This window comes from Aythya marila, assembly GCF_965140915.1.
Source record: "Aythya marila genome assembly, chromosome: 1".
NCBI classification, from domain to species: domain Eukaryota; kingdom Metazoa; phylum Chordata; class Aves; order Anseriformes; family Anatidae; genus Aythya; species Aythya marila.
Genome location: NC_139042.1, coordinates 1279567 through 1296481, shown reverse-complemented (window position 1 = coordinate 1296481; position 16915 = coordinate 1279567). Strand labels below are relative to the sequence as shown.

Below are 16915 nucleotides of genomic sequence, written 5' to 3'. Positions count from 1 at the left end.
AGCGCCGTGTGACGGCTGGAGGCGAGGCCGGGCCCCTCAGCGGGCCCGCTGCCCCCCTAAGGCACAAGGCGGCACGCCGCAAGGCCTGCCGGGACTTGTAGTTCTCTGTCTGACAACAACCAATCCACTTTGCTGCGCGTCTTGCCCGGACCGGACTACACTTCCCGACAGGAAGCTGGCGGGCGGGACCGCATTTCCCCGCCCCTCCAGCGGCAATCCCGGGCTCTGATTGGCGGGAGGGCGGCGCGGGGGCGGGGCCTCGCTGTGGAGAAGCAGCGGTGCGGGCGGCGCTGAGGGGAGCGGGCGGCGGCTGCGGCCCCTCGGGTCCCTGCGGAGCCCTCCCGGCGATGCCCAGTGCCGCGGAGTGAAGCTGCTGCCTCCTTCTCCTCCTCCTCCTTCTTCCCCATTTTCACCCGAGATGGGCGACGTGAACTCCAACGTGCCCCTGACGGCCGCCCGCAGCACCGGGGACGCGCAGCTGGACCGGGCGGTGTGGCAGTGGCTGAGCTGGGACAAGGTGCGGGGACCGGGACCGGGATGGGGCCCCTGAGGGCTGTTGAGGGTCACTGAGGGCCGGGGGCGCGATGCTGGCAGTCCTCCCTGCACCCCCTACCCGAGCCGAGGCACCTCCTGCCCGGCGGTGTGAGGTGCCCGCAGAGCTGGCATTTTGACCGTTTTCGCCTTTATTTCCCCCAAAATATCCTCATTCTAACCCCCCTCGGGGGTTACGGGGGGCTGAGAGCCCACCTGGCGGGCTGCAGGCTGTGTTAGCGCAGTGCTAATTCCCCTGAGGGATCGTCTCGCTAATAATGCCTTTTTTTGGGCTTATTTTCCCCAAACCGCTGCCGAGAGGCTTATTATTTTTTGCTTCTTTACCAAAACGTCACGGGCTGGGCTTAAAAACATCGCCTGGGGGTGGGGAGGGACCCAAACACCCCCACAGGCTGCTGCACCTCCCTGCTGGTGGCTTCCTTGTGGTCCTGCCCCAGCCTGCTGTGTGCTAGGGGGGGGATATTTTGGGGCCATTTGCCTCCTTTTTTGTCAAGCTAACGCTCACCAAGTGCCCGTGGAAGTGCCTGGGAGCAGCGAGGAGTGCAGGTAGGTGACAATATCTGTGGTGCCACACCTGGTAAGCCAGGCCGAGCTCCAGCACCGAGGGGTTTTGGAGCCTGACTTTCCTTTGGTTACCTTGCTAAAAGGCTCTTAAACAGCTCAGTGTGTGCTGATCCCAAACGGGTGTGATCTAGGAGGGTTTACACCTTTTAAACCTAAAGGCTACCAGGGGAAAAAATAGTGCTGATTAAGCCCAGCACTAGTGAAATAATAATATTTCTACAAACCTGAAATTAGCCAGGCAAATAGCAGCTGAAGAGGCACCTGTTCACCCCCAGCTTCTCTAGGTGACAGTCGTGACACTTCCTCCGGGGCTTGAACTTGATAATTAGAGAGGTTTTGAAGGAGCCCTGTGAATTTTGGGGCTCCAAAGCAGCCGGAGGAGGGCTGCAGCAGCAGCAGGAGGAGGCTGGGCACGGGCAGTGCGGCGGCACCCGATGTAAACAAAGGAGGGGACACGGAGGGAAAGCTGCAAGGAGAAGCTCCTCGTCGCATCGCAGGCACAGGAGACGAGGTCTCCAGAGGCTGGCTGTTATCAGACAACAAACCTTGTTATCAAACAAGGGCTCTGTCTCACCCCCGGGGACTTTCACTGCCTCTGATCACAGCAAAACGCCTGTGCTATTTTTTCCCCCCCTCGCTGTATTTAGCTGTGGGGAGCTTTTGTCCTCGAGCTTGATTGAAATTTCCTCGCTGTAATTAATTCGAGCCGTGCCTCCCCGTCGTCCCCTTTGGTTTGGGTGTACGTGCTCACCTCCTCTAAAACGAACTGTGATTAAGGCTGGGCTGTGGGTGGGAGAAAACTGCCTGCGTGACGATCGTTTTGCTTTTCTCCCGTCTCACCACTGCTGGGCATCTTCCTTAACGCTGCTGGCGACTGGCTCGGAGGAGCCTCCCTAATTAAATCTCCCTGCTCTCCCCTTGATTGCTGCCTTTACGTTCTGCTCCGAGACACCAGGCACACGCTTTTGTTCCCAGGGCTTTCGAGTGAGGGCTGAACAATTAGTCTTTGTTTTCTATTTTCTCCCTTTAATCACTATTCATTCACTCTCCGACTTTGTTATTGTCTTTCCATAACTGTCTCGAGTCTCCTAAAGGCATCTGAATTGTATAGAAAGCTGTGTCAGAGCTGTTGTCTCCAAGAAAACCGCTTCTGTTTAGAGCAGTTCGGGAAATTGGACCTTGTCTGTAGTAATTCCCTTTTCTCAGGAGGCTTTAAAGTGGCCAGGATATGACACAGAGAGCAGGACAGAAATGAGGTGTGCTCAGTGCTGGAGCTGAGCGCTTGTTGTGCACAGCAGAGGAAGCTTTCAGGGGCTTTTTTGGAGTGCTCCTGACTGCTGCCACTTAATTTTTGCAGCTTTTGAGATGTTTTGAGAGGAAATGCACTTGGTAATTACAGACCGGTGACCTGCTCCTGTCATTCAACTCACCGGTTTTATTTTTTTACAAAGCCTTTACTGCGAATTTCCAAGAATGAAATTGCAGAGAATAAAGCCTAGGAGGTGGCCATGGATGAAAAGAGAAGCTCTCCAAAAATAACGTGCATTCATTGCAAGCTCAAACATTAAGACCTGTAGGATTTTATGAGCTATTGGGACAGCTGATTCTGGGTAGACGGGTTTTGTGCCAGCACATTAATCGGGGCGCTTTGGGATGAAGGTGAGAGCTCCCCTTCAGCAGCAGTGGGTTATATTGTGCACGGAAACTTTTGTTTGGATAGTGCCCTTTGTAACAAACCCTTGACTTATGGTTAGCCCTGAGGTCAGGCAGGTGGACTTGATGATCTTTGCAGGCCCCTTCCAACTGAACTGTTCTAATATGTTTAGACTCGCAGGAAAGATGTGCAAAGGAGCACTTCTGTAAGTATTTTTTGGTTTTATTTTGGGCCAGCACGTGAGGTGGCTTCCCCACTGGGCTGTGCAGCTGGCTCCTGGGGCTGCCTGCCTCTAAAAGAGGCTAAAAGGGAAGGACAACAGCAGACCCTGTTCCCTGCCCCCTTTTTTAGCTTTGCCCTGCTGCTTGCTGCTGAGGCTGGTGGGTTTGAAGGCCAAACGCTGGAAGAAAGCTGCTCGTGGAGCTGACTGAAGGTGATGTTTCGAATCTTGGTGAATTCCCAATTAAATAAAATTAAAGGCATGCCCAGAAGGTGACCCTGCCTCTGCTGACAGGCTGGGGACGGCTCGGCGTGACCTGCAGGACTTGTGGCTTGTGAAATTCAGCGGGGAAAATCCTGGCTGGGTGGCCGTGGATGGCCTTCGATCCGCTCCGCAGCCTCTCACCCCGTGGTGTTCCCCAGGGCTCGCTTCTGGGGCCTGTTTTATTTAGGATTTTTGTCAATGGCATCGACGGGGAGATCGAACGTGCCCTCAGTGGGCTCACAGATGGCACCGAGCTGGGCGGGAGCGTCCATGTGCTCGAGGGTGGGAAGGCTTTGTGGGCTCAGGGACGTGGTTTAGCAGTGGGCTTGTGTTCGGTGGGTGGCTGGATTTTATTATCTGAAGGGTCTTTGAGGTTCTCAAGCTGTCTGTGGCCTGCTACCCTCCTCCAGCACTATCTGTGCTGGGTAGCACTTGTCTGAGCTCACGGAATCATTTACCTTGGGGAAAAAAACCTTCAAGGTCATCAGTCCCAAAATCAGCCTGGCCTCCTGAGTCCTGTCACCAAACCAAGGAACACTTTGAACGTGCAGCTCCCTTCCTTGGGGCCTCTTTGCTTTTGGGAGCAGGATTTAGGATTTAGAAGGAGGATGTGAGTGTACCCCACTGCGCTGGCACAGGCTGCCCTGAGCATCAGCCTCTCTACTGTCACCTGACTGATTTTTATTTATTTTTTTGGTCAAAATGGCTGGCTAGAAAACAAACATTTCTTGCTGAAGGAGGAAAAAATGAGAGCCTCAAATTTTTGAAGGGAAATTGTAAATGAAAACTTGCTGCAGGTGCTGCTGCTGGCCTTCAGTTATGTCTGCACGGTGATCGGCTATGCCACAGGCAGTGCAGCGTCTGCTGGGCAGGAGATCCTACAAAGATGTACTCCACTGGGTTTGGGTCTAAGGGACCGACCCTGATTTTGTTTAAAAAAAGCTTAAACCTGATGGAAAACCAGAGACTGGCTGGCAGAGCTCGGTGCGCTTCGTTTGTGGCTGTCAGCTTTCTGAATGCGAAGCAAATCTGACTTCTTTTTTTTTTTTTTTTTTATCCCTGTTTCCAGGCAAAAAGTGCCTGCAACACCAAGATTGCTCGGAGGGAGAGCTGTGAACTGCAGCTCTGCTGGCAGGACCTTCGCCTTGAGATCTGACCCTGGCAGCAAACATTTATTTACGTGATGGGGAGTGAAACGATCAGTGGGAAATACTCTGTGCCCTCGCACCTTAATTCTGCAGTTGTTTCAGCTTGTGTCCCACTGAGCTACACCACGAGGGTGCCGTTCCCTTTCAGTAGGCAGTTGTGCCATACAGAACCGAAAATAAAGGAGCATAATGTTGAATTCTGCAGAAAACATGCTTTTTTTTTTTAGCAAAACTCCCAGCCTTTCTTAAACGTGACGTTGCAGAGCGTTGACTGCTGTGGGGTTTGACCCCAAAGTTCTGTCGTACATCGGATTCAGGCAGAAAATGTTTTTTGGGAAGCTGTTGAAGCTGTGCCTCGTGTCCCTGACAGGATCATCTCCTTCCCTCTTAAAATCCACCGCAGCCGCTTGGCCCCGCGGGACTCGCGGTGGAGGTTATGTGAAATATTTGGGTTTGAAATCCTGACCGAGCTCCTGACAGCCCCCTTCTCTTCAGTTTTGCCTGCTGCTGACGCAAAACCTGTGAGAACGAGATAATTCCCCGGGTTTCCTTGGTAGTCTGCTTGAGATGGGGATAAGAAAACAGTGCCTGGCTCTGGTGGCTCTTCGTTTCCCACATATCAAATTGCAAGGCTCCGAGCCGCTTGCCGATTAAGAGCTCTTCACAAATTTACATCTTGGTGGGGGCTTAGCGCATCCGAGGGCGCTCACGCCGCGGTTTTGGCTGCTGAGGATGAGAGCAGAGCTGCTGTTGGGGGGCAGGAGCAGCAGGGAGGTGGCACGCAGCAGGGAGAAGCTGTGCTCGGGGAGGGGGGAGCCCTTCAAACTGGCACCGGGATGGGCTGGGAGCTGGTGCTGTTTCTCCTGCCTGTCCTCTTCGCCCCTCCGTGGCAGGGCAGCCCTGAGAAATACAGGGCTGGAAGGACCAAACAGGGAGAAAGAGAGGAAAAAAAGACGCCAAAAAGGGTAAGAGCCACGCTCAGAAACCCGGCTGTAGCCCTGTCACCAGCCAGAGGCTCCTCCTGCCTTCCCTGGCCCTTTTTTGGTGCATTTTCAGCCTCTTCCCTGCAGGGCCCTCCCGGCTGCTCTCCCCTTATCTGCAGCCTCCTTGTGCCACCTTATCGGGTGCTGCGGGGTCCTGAGCACCTGCCCTGTGCCCCTGGCGTGTCCAAAAAGCTGCGGAGGCTTTGGAGATGAATTCAAGGCTTAGGCTTGTGTGAAACAGCGTAGCTGATTCCTGCTTCAAAGGCTTCCGGCAGTCTGGTGGTGGTGGTGTGGGATTTGGTTTGTTGTTTTTAAAGGATATTTAGGAAAATCCGAGTGCAGGACTTGCTAATTATGAAGGAACTTCCCCAGGGCTCTGCGCTGGGACTGACGGAGCTCACCGACACCGATCCAGGCAGCAGTTAAGAGGGGGCACTTCAGGGGCTGAGTTTGTGTTTCTGAGCTCGTTGAACTGGGTGCCAACGCGGTGCTGCTGCCCTGCTTGGCTTCCGAAACTCAGGAAAACCTTTAAGCAGTTTCAGGTCCTCTCATGAAAGCTTTAGGATTGTTTTTTTTTTTATCTTTAGCTTGTATCTTTCCCTCCCCTTCCTTTTCTTTTCCAGTTGCAGGGAATTTTAGCTCCCCGGTGTTGGGATGCTATTTTGGCTGACCCGTTTTTGTTCCCCAGGGAATCGATAAGGCAGAAAACAAACAGTTCATCTATTTGTAACAGTGGTGGTGTGGCTTCAGGAAAGCCTTGCCCCAGCCTCGCAGAGCTCAGGGCCACGAAACGGGTGGTGTGGTGCGTGTTGTTCTCCTCCTGCAGGTGAGCAATAGGGTGTATCCTAAAAAAAAAGCTTCCAAGGATGCTCAATAACCTTATTTTAAGGCAGAACCGTGTGTTGAGTTCTGGTGGTGTGAAACGAGGCTTTCAGGCCCTCTTGCCTCAAACTCTTTCCGCGTTAGTCATTTGTTTTCTGGCTGCCTGCCTCCGAGCAGCTAAAAGAGGCTTTCATTTCGGGGACCTCGTAGTTGTGCCCCATTGTTTTTTGGTTTATTTTGGGGCCTGACTTAGCAGTGCTGTGAGTAACGGCTCGCTCTGGTTGCGGAGCCCTCCGAGAGCCCTGACAGCAGTGGCTTGCCCTTTATTTTAAGGCACAAAACCCTTAAAAATCTAATTTAAGCTCACGTCTCTCTTTTTGCTAGGATTCAAGTCGAGCAGTGGAAATAGTTTGGTGTTTTTATACCGGCTTTACAGAAGCTTTTCTTCCCCGGAGGAGGCGGTGGGGGTGACTCCAGCAGGCTTTTCCCAGCGCTTCCAAACCCTCTTGAGGATCTTTTCTCCGTGCAGAGCAAGTTCCCCAGCGCCGCAGAGGCAGGGTGGGAGCCGTCGCTGGCTGACCTCTGTTTTAAATGTCAGGGGTGTCTCACCCTCGCCTTCCAGATTCCGTTTGCCTTCTTTAACCCTTGTGTGGGGCTCGGCTCGAAGCAGGAGGTTTTGGAGAAGGTTTTGTGCAGCCGGAGCTGCCCTGTGCCATGGTTGTCACAGGAGCTGTTGTTTTATGCTCTGCACTGATTGCTCTGCCCGGGCTGTGTCCTCAGCAAGCCTGCACGAGGTTGCAATGTGCTTACAGGGGCTGTGTCCTGGCCAAACTGGGTGCCAGGAGACAGGACTGAGGTTCTTGATGACCAAAGGAATTCACAGAGCCCTCAAAATCCCCAGTTATTAAATACTTGTGCTTATTTATCCACTTCTTCAAGACAGCAGCCGATGGGTGAGCTGCTTCAACCAGGAATCAACGTGTAAAAGGATGCACCAGCAGGTACATCCAGTAAAAGGACTGGCACCACTACTCTTCTCTCCTTATTCTCTTTGTCCCAGAGGACTTTCTCCTCTCCCTACACATGCCCAGGGAGCTGGGATTCGTGTTGCTGTGACTGTTTAATCCTCACGATCATAAATAATTAATATTAAAGTTTCCCTCCTTGTCCCCCTAGCCTCGGTGTTAGCTGAGGGTGCGGGTCAACCACAAAAAAAAAGGAAAGAGTTTGTGTGAGTGCACTTTGTACCCTTGGGAGCTGGTAGCTGTGATAATGCGAGGGCAGAACAGATCTGTAGGGACAGAGGGAGATCTCAACAAGGAGCAGGTTGTATCCTGCCCTGCCCTGTGATGTCCTGGGTGCTGCACGTGGCTGACTTCAAAGCGTTTGTAGGGTTGTAGGGTTGGAGCTTTCCCTTCTGTGCAGGCCTGAAGGTAAATATTTGAAGGCAGCCTTTTGGAGAAATATCTGATCGCTCCCTCAGCTGGACTCTGAGCGGTAGGAAATGATCTCTTTATACATGAAGGAAACAAAAGCTGTCCTTCTTCGTAAAGGCAATAAATGTCGAACAATGAGTAGGTGTCAGATCAGAAGAATTGCTTCCTACTGGTTTATTTGGCCAACCTCTTTCCTTCTCAGGTGCCCAGCCCTTGTAGTCTTGGGTTTTAGATGCTGAAGGCACTGGATGACAACTTTCCTGGTGTTCAGTCCTGACTTGGGTGGTGTTTATACCCTTTTGTTGGTACAAGAAGCACTCTTTGCAGGTCAGGAACTCCCCACATAGGAAATAAATCTCCCTGTTATCTAACATAAAGGTTACTTCTCACTGATAGGACTGCTGCTTTGGGGAGTTGAATTGGTTTTTCTTCGGAAAGATGCCAGCTCTTAAACCCAGTGAGTTCCCTGCGTAGTGGCTGTATCACGTACTGTGTGTTAAATGTGTTTATTTTTTTTCTGAGCTTTTCAGTAATTGTAGAAGTTTTGGAGTTGCTTTAACTCTGTGTATTTAACTGACAAAATCCAGACCTTCCTTAAAATACTTGAAAAATGAAATTTGTGGAGTAGCTACAGTTGCTGTTACAGTGATGCATGGGGCATTTACCTTCTGATGGAGCAGCACTCATCCTTCCTCAGCCCCACTGAATATGACTGGGCTTTTCTGGCAGGACAAATGCACAACTTTTGCAAAAATTCGTGACAAATGGAGGCTTTGACTCTCTCCTGCCTGCCTCGCTGAGTGTTAATGTAATTGAGAAGAGAAGCTCTGTTGTGGAAGACAAGCTTTATTTTACAGTGTCAGCTGTATTCTGCTGGGCTTGTTTGCAGACCTTTCCCGCAGGTGGGGAGGAAGGAAACAGGGCTTTGAAATGAAGATTTCTGTCTGCCTTCCAGCAGCACGGATTGCGAGTTAACTTGTGCTACCTGCCTTGGAAAAACATGCTCTAAAGCCTGTGCCCATCACTTAGGGGCTTGACGTAGCTGGAAGGTGTGTGGGTAACTGAACATCAGCACATCAATGGCTGCATGCTTCGTAAACAAGGATGAAACAGGAAAAAATGTGATGGAAATGAGAGTTACAAGGTCAGCTAGTTCATGTAGATGGAGATTTTTATAGGGTAGGAAGGACTTGTTTAAGAATTCATTAAAAACAAAACGTGTATAGTTTTAGTCCTGATTTCAAGTACTAAACGAAGACCTTGAATCTTCTTTTGCAGAACCAAAAAACAAAAGAGCAGATCGAGAACTTGTTACAGAATGGGAAGCACAAGGAGTTACGGGATCGTCTCTGCTGCAGGCTGACCTTTGGGACTGCCGGGCTCCGCTCTGCCATGGGAGCTGGCTTCTGCTACATCAATGACCTAACGGTGATCCAGTCAACGCAGGTACGTGGGGAAATTCAGTACCAGAGAACTGAGCAAGCTCACAGGAAGCTTTTGGGTCAGGGAATGTTGCCCTGAAACACAAGCTGGAGGCGAAACACAGCAGCCATAGTGATAGCGTGGAATGTTTTAGGGCTGGAAGGAAATAAAATAGTTGGAACAGGTTTAACTGGACATCCTAGTAGGCAGAGCGTAATCGCTCCGGCTGGAATTTGGCCAGTAGCTGAAGTCTGTTACGCTGCTCTGAAGGTGGAAATCATTAGCTGTCGTAAGAACCTTCAGTATTCTGCAAAAAATACCCCAGCACACAAAAAAACAACCTCAAAGCATAACCACCCCCAACCAAACAACCCTTTTCTTCTATTTTTAGCCGAATTTGTGATTAAGTATGCAAAAGCAACAGGCTTTGCTAGAGAAATGAGTGAGAAGTAGGATGAAAAAGCAAATGTAGGCTGACTGAAGAACATCTGTGGTGTATGTTGCTTCTGGGATAACCTTCCCTTAGCAGTGGTTGGGAGTGTTACTCACAGTGGGCTCAAGGAGTTGTAGGGGAGTGTGGTGGTGAAGTGCACCTGCATTCCTGCAGCTCCTGGAAAACTTTAAAATGGAGAAGTAGGAAATTAATTTGAATCAGAGAATGAACTGGACCTCAAATTGCGAATCTTACGTTACATACTGCTTCAAGGAAGTTGATGTTTCATGGTTTATCTATGATTTAGTACTTACATGTTTGGGTTAGATTTATTGCTATAGAATTACTTGCTAAGAAAACATCGTAAAAAAACAGGTGTTGGTCTTCCAAAGTTTGGAGCAGAGCGTGTTGGGGTGGATTTCCTGATATGAATGTCAGGGACAGAGAGATCTTGGAACTTGATTGCCATTTTGATAGGTGTGTAGTGGGTTCAAGGAATGCAGTGCTGTTGGAAAGGGTCTCATAGGATGTATGTTCGCATGTATGTGGAGTAAAGATTTGGCCATGGAGGCTTTAGTCCTAATTTCCTGTTCCTCTGCTAGAGATTAGGCTGTGTGATGGTGCTGGGAGTATGTTTAGAAGGGGTGGAGAAGCTGTTGGGTGGAGTTGAGCTGCCTAGAGGCTGCCGTGGATGATAGGAGTGCTGTGTGGTGGTCAGGACTGGTGGCAGGCTCCTCACTTCTAATGCATCTTGTCCTTGAACTGATTTTTAGGTTGTTCTGACTAGCAAAAGTGCACGTGTACAACTTCTAGACTTGTTCCTTCAATGTCTTACACCATTTTTTTCTATGTTGATTTTGGTCTCGCATGTCAGAAGAGGGATGGAAAATGATCAGCCTCCTCGTTTCCATCCCTGCTTCTCTTTCAAGCAATGTTCGAGTTATGTTATTTATCCAAATATCAACCTATTGATTAGTGTAAGGTGTAACCATCTCTGCCGTTCCTTGCTGCCCTGTTTTGTCCAAGAACAGATTAAATATTTTCCCAAAGAACTTGTTCCCCTGTTGTCTGTCTCCTGGAAGGAACAGCTGATGTTTTAGTTATTGATCAAAAGAGCTGTGCTCCTTTTCTGGATTGCTGTCTCAGAGTGACTTTGTACTTAAATGTACTGATTGTACAGTATCAGGACCATTCTCAGCTGAAGTGTTCCTCTCAAAAGTTATTCCTCCAAACAGGTAGTGAAGTATTTAATCTTCACAACTAAGCTACGTAAATTAATTGAGAATACATTTCAAATTGATTTGCCATTGTGCTGATCTCAAGCTTGTGTAAGACAAGTCTGAACACTGGTCCGTATTTCCTTTCCTTATGAAAATATAAAATACAAAAAGGTTTGGACTGCGTGTATTAAATATACTTAAAGGCAGGGACAGCTAAGACATTTACTCTTGAGTATTGAACGTGAAATGAACTGATGCATTTGTCACCATTTGTTGTTCTCAGAACACCAATAACAAGCTTTTGTTACGAGAAGCCTGCTGAAACTTGTCTGCTTTGACTACTTTTTGCAAATGGTGCTTCAGCTTTAAGATAAAAGGTATTTTAATACCTGATTTACAAAGGGTTACTAAATTATCTTGTTGTAATACTGTGTACTTAAACTTTTTAAAGTATTCCTCTCTTTGCAAGCTAATTCTCAGAAACACCCTCAGCAGACACAACTGAAATCACTTTGCCTGTTGGCTCAGGGCAAAGTAAAAGCATTTAGAGCTCGGAACAGCTTGGGCTTGCTTAAACATATTGCTGATGTCCCACTTGTCCAGCTGGAGCCCAAACTTTTGTAGGGAAAACAAATTCTAATGGCTCATCACATGGGCTTGTAAAAGCAGAGAAGTAGCGTCTTGGAGCTTATCTGTAGGGCTTGGAGCCTGGCCTTATCTCTGATCGTTTTTCCTTTTTCAGTTTCATTTTTTTTCAGTTTCGTTTTAGGCTTAGAAAGCTCGCTTTAGGTCTCTGAGCTCAAAATAGGATACGTCTGAGGATGGTGCTTCCTTCAGGTCTGGCCTCCTGGGTGCCCAAGTGGTGAGCTGTAAGTGCTGGAACAGGACAAGCAGAGCTGTATGGTGGGAATGAGCTGAAGAGATGACGAAAACAGTAGCTCAAAACCTAATAACATGCTGTCAGGGATGAAAACGTTAAGACTACTTAAGCTGTTTAAACAATCCCCTTTATTTGAAGCAGGGTAAACACCTAGATAGTGCAGAGGAAGTTAATAAAAGTCACCTTACCTCCTGGCCAGCGCAGTGTGTTGGATTTGGAGTTGGTCATGCTCCAGGCGCCTGAGGATTGCATGCTGCCTTTGTGTTTTGAGCCTTGTGAAAGCGTGACTGAGCTCGGGTCGGCTGGCTTGTGCACGTTGTTGGCAGAAAGTGGAAAGTTTTTGTTTTGGTCAGCGGGGAGTCTCTTGGTGAGTTCAGTTTCAGGAGCTTTACGCATTTCTGAAGCTAAGAAACCGGCCAGTAGTCACTTGCTCTCTCTGCTCAGCTTCTATTTATGGTTTTTTATCAAAGCCACATATCGAATTTAAAAAAAAACATCCTGAGAATCAGATGAAAACTTATTTCTGGAGTAAATTTCACTGCGTTTTATCCGTTCATTTGAGTACTTCCAGTGGTCTTGTTCCAGAAGCTGCTGGATTGACAGAGGTTTGCTGAACCTCACCTGAAACGGGCAGCCCTGTCTCTCTAAATCTGTCCTGACGTGCTACAGGCTGTTCAAAAGAGACCTCGGTGTGCAATTCATTTATGATTTCACTTACTGATTCTATCGGTATCATCAAAATTCAGCTACAGAAGGGCACAGATATCCAGGAGTTTCTTTCGACTCTTCTGAAGGTCGTTGGTACGTAACTTGTGCAGAAAGCCTACATTTTTCCTGCTCAAATATTGTGACCAATTGCTTTTATTAGTCACTCTCGCTGACCTCCAGAGGGACAAAAATAGTGTCACCTTTGCATCATTGTTCTGAGTTTCCTCCTGCTGTGTAAGAAAAAAGCTAAATATAGGAGGTGAAAGACTTAAATAGCAGACTTCATAAAGCTGTTACTATCTCTTGAATCATCAACCAAAGTTTTTTTTTTCCTTCCTGTTCTTGATACCATCGCTTTTCCCTCACTTTTCCTGATCAAAGAGAATTGGACAAGTAAGAGGATTGCTTAAAGCATGGCAGCGGAAGCAGACCGGACCCATATTGATAAAAGGGAATCACCTGAACTGTGTAGCTGGGGAAATATTTGCGATATTTCAGTGCATCCAAAGAGAATTTTTCAGGTCCGCAGGGAAGGTTATACATTCCTATGCTGATGCTTGCTAATGAGTTATTAATTATCACCAGGTTTGTAACGGCAAGGTGTTGACTCGGATGTCTTTAATTTGGCAGCAGCTACTCAGAAATCCCAGGAGGAGTTAGATGAGGACGCCATCAAAACCTGAGTCTTGTAAAAAGGAGAGACAAGCTCTTTAAATTGAGAAACTTTTTAAGGAAAGGGCTTATCCTAAGAGGTGTTGGATTTGATTGCCTCTGAGGAAGGGAGAATCAGACCTGGAAGAAAATAGGTGTGAACTTGGGTGGAGGACAGCTGACTGCCCAGTATAACAACTGGTAAGGAGCCACGGCGTGCTGGGAGGTACGGGGAGGTGGGCTCTCATTTGTGATTGCTGGTGCTGTGGTCAAAGGGGACTCCCAAAAAGCCCTCGTGTCCCTCTTAGAATTCTTGGTGTCATTGATCTCTGTCAAAACTGGTTTAAAAAAAGCTGTTTTAAGAGGCTGTTCTAGGAAATATTCCGCCTCACCCCCTGAGAGGGGTGTTATTGAGATTGCCAGTGGCACCAGGAGCTACCAGAAATGTTCCAGCAGAAATAGCTGGCTTGAGGCACGGGGGAGAAAGAGCAGAAGGTCTAACCTCTAAGAGATCAATAGAGGCCCTTGCTCTGCAATAAAAATAAATCAGCTTCTCTGTTTGAGGATTGAGGGATATACAGCGGGGAGACAAGCAGCGGTGCTGGCATTAGGGGCTGCTGTGTACTCGAAAAGCAAATATACTTATGGTGTTTGTCACTGGGAAGGAGAAATTTGGTGTGTGGGGTCCTAGAACTGCCAGCAGAGAAGGTTCAGGGGTGCAGGAGGGAGAGGGAAAGCTGCTGGGGGGGTAAGTATGAAACAGAAATGCTTTGAAATGGTTTTACATCTGTAAAGAGTGCTTTGTAGCATGATGCCTCTTCCGTGCGTAGAAGAGTAGTGGTTGTTCTGTTGGAATTTACCTTGAAGGAGAAGTTTCTGTGCCCTCTTTGCTTCCTGTTCCTGACCAGCACCGCTTTGTCCAACGTGCTGCTGCTTCGTTTGTAAATCCTGGCCTCGTTGTGCAACTTCCTGGTGCTTGAGGAACTAGTTCAGAATAAACCCTGCGGCGTGCCCTGACCTCAGGCTAGATTCCGCTAGCCTGCACGAGGGTATCTCGGTCAGAAACCTGCCATTCATCTCCCTAAATGTTACTCAATCTGCTCACGTTGTGAACAGGCTTTTCCCATTCCTCTGTCTCATATCTGCTTACAACTGGGAGTGAAAGTTCCTGAAGTTATCGGGGCAGTGCAAACGTGTTTGTGGATCAACACATCGGCCTGCTGTGAAGGTGACTTCAGCTGGTGACCGTGCCATCAGCCAGCTTCTGGCTCCAGTGGCATGCCAAGAATTGATCCAAGTGTTTCTCTCTCTCCATTAATCCCTTTATAGTAACACTGCAGCTGTGGCTGAAATGGTTCTCTGAAGAGAAACCTGTGTTCCTTGCTGCAAATTCATTCATCTTTTTATTTAAAAAGTTCAGCCAAGCTGAGTTTCACAGGTAGGAGTCTGGCTTTCTCATCAAGAGCTTGCTCCGTGGTGATAAGGAGTCAGAGCCAGGTAAGGACGTAGCAAAGAAATGCACTTTGGAGTGGGGAAAAATCCTTTTGAGTCTAGCTTGACATCTCCCCTTTCTCCCCCATGCAGAGGGAGTTTGTCCTGGTAAGAGGTAGCTCTGTCAAGATAAGCTTGGCCAAGATACGCTCACGGTGATGTGTTTGTTTTAGTGAATTGTAATGGTTGTAATGAGCTGTAGCACACGGCAATTCTCGCAGATAACCAGTGATAGGAGCAGAGGGAACGGCCTCGAGTTGTGCCAGGGGAGGCTCAGGTTGGCAATGAGGAGACATTTCTGCTCAGCAAGAGCGGTCAGGCCTTGGGACGGGTTGCCCAGGGAGGTGGGGGAGTCCCCGTCCCTGGGGGTGTTCAAGGAGAGGTTGGACGTGGTGCTTGGGGACAGGGCTTGGTGGGGACATTGGTGGTAGGGGGTGGGTGGAGCAGGTGATCTTGGAGGGCTTTTCCAACCCCAATGATTGTATGAAACTTGTGCTGACAACACGGTTTCCATCTTGTCTAAAGCTGCTGCTCCATCCTTGTTTCTGTGGTGGAGATTCAAGGTGGGAAGGGAATGAATGTGAAGGCCCCATGGAAGGTGAAGCTGGAACACTGCAATAAACTATTTCAGAGAGCACCCCAACCTTTTTTTTGAGAAGGAGCTGCTGGCTGAGAGGCTGTTTGCTTTCCTCCTGTGTCTGTTTCAGGGCATATTTTTCCTCACCACCAATTTTAAAAACTTGAAAAATCTTCAGCACCTTCAGGTTTAAAAAAAAAAAACAACTTGCTTCCTTCATCTATTCCCTGTTCTTCTCCCCACACTGGGGTCTTCTCTGATGTCTTGCCATTGGAAATGTTCTGCTGTGATGTACAGCAGACAAGACAGCTTGTATTTGTGCTGCACTATCCCCATATAAATGGGTGACTTTAATCTAGCGGAGCAGGTCAGAAGCCAAAAACTTCCTTTTGAAACCGAGGGTAAGGATGAAACAGCAGTTTAATGCAAATTTAGATCATGCACTCTAGAATCAGCGCTGGAAGATGCGTGACTTGTGTTGTGAACAAAAGGATAAAGGCAAGCACTGACTAACGCTGTCCTTGTGTTGTCTGAGGGGATGGATTTTCAAAAATTGGATTTTTTTTCTACCGGGTCTTTAAAAAGATAGTTTGGTTCCCGAAAAAAAAAAAAAAAGCCATGCTGCAGAGTGAAAACAAGCGTTTGCTGCTTGAGGATTTTACTGGCTATTTCTGAGGTTTGGTCACTTACTGTGCTGCTTTTATTTCCCACAACTGTTTGGTTGCTTTCTTTGTGTGAACACTTTTTTGGGGGGTTAGAAATGTGCTGCTTTGGTGACCTCAGTTTTTGCTGAGGCGTGTTCTGACTACTGACAAAACATATGTGAAAAATCATCTTTAACGTTTGTGTACACTACACTGGAGCTAATCCTTCCCTTCTTTTTTCTCTTTTCAGGGGATCTACAAGTATCTGGAGAGGAGTTTCTCAGACTTTAAGCAGAGAGGCTTTGTTGTTGGATATGACACACGAGGTCAGGTGACCAGCAACTGCAGCAGTAAGAAGTATGAGTATTGATTACATTTGCAAGACTAGAAATTAAATTGTGGCTTTGAATGCGTTCCCTTCTATCAGAACGTTTTAATGTCGTGAACTGTGCACACTTCCCCTCCCCTAAATAGTAAATAGTAAGGAAGGGAGGCATGGATTAAAGCCTTTGTAATACCACTTGCTGTGCACGTGTGGGATGTCAGGCTAGTCGCCTCACCAAAGAATTTACAGCCTAAATGCACAAGAACATTAGGCAGACGTTAAGAAGTTGCTAAGCCTGGAGAGAAATTTAAATGTGAAGGTAAATTCAGAGTACTAGCATCTCTAGCTTGAAGTCACTAAATGTTAATGCACTGTTGTTAAAATTGTCTTTCACTTTACACATCTGATTGAAACTTGCTTGGGAGAGTTCTGCCTTCAGCCTACTGTAACCCTCTATTTTGATGCCCTTTTGCTGCTCTGTAATCTCAATATTTCCACCCTGGGACTATTTTACACGGGATGATTAAATATAAAGTTCTCGTGATGTCAAATTGAGCCCTTTGCAGGGAAAGGGGAGGGATGATGCCTAAAAACTGCTTTCTAAATTTGATGAGGAATCGTAGTTCCTTGTCATTAGGGCAACAAAGCTTGTAATGGTGTGGTTTATGAAAGAAAACAATGCTGTAGTTAATTATTATTTAGTTATAGTTTATTATTGTAGTTCATGTGGCTACTGTGGTTAATTGTTTTAACTATTATTTCTGTCCACATTTAACGTTGTAGGAATGTAAAAGTTCTTGGTATTACAGGGCACAGAAACTAGTGACTCTTCAAAGAAGCAACCATCTTTTAAGAGCTTTTCCATTTCCATGAAGCCTGCATCTCCACACCTTTCTGTCTGACATGGAGATCATATCACAC

General features: G+C 47.8%; 1 protein-coding gene across 2 annotated transcripts in view; it reads left to right on the top strand.

The window, feature by feature from the left end:
- The first annotated feature begins 306 nt into the window (after positions 1 to 306).
- Positions 307 to 16915, top strand: part of PGM2L1 (phosphoglucomutase 2 like 1) — a 33920-nt gene continuing 17311 nt past the window's right edge. For both annotated transcript variants that reach the window (XR_014319411.1, XM_082784141.1), the window contains exons 1-3: positions 307 to 517; positions 8922 to 9089; positions 15920 to 16026. Coding sequence is in view for 1 of the 2 variants with exons in the window: in XM_082784141.1 (XP_082640267.1) it covers positions 419 to 517; positions 8922 to 9089; positions 15920 to 16026 (374 nt within the window). In the remaining variant the exon portion in view is untranslated. The remainder of the gene's footprint in view (positions 518 to 8921; positions 9090 to 15919; positions 16027 to 16915) is intronic.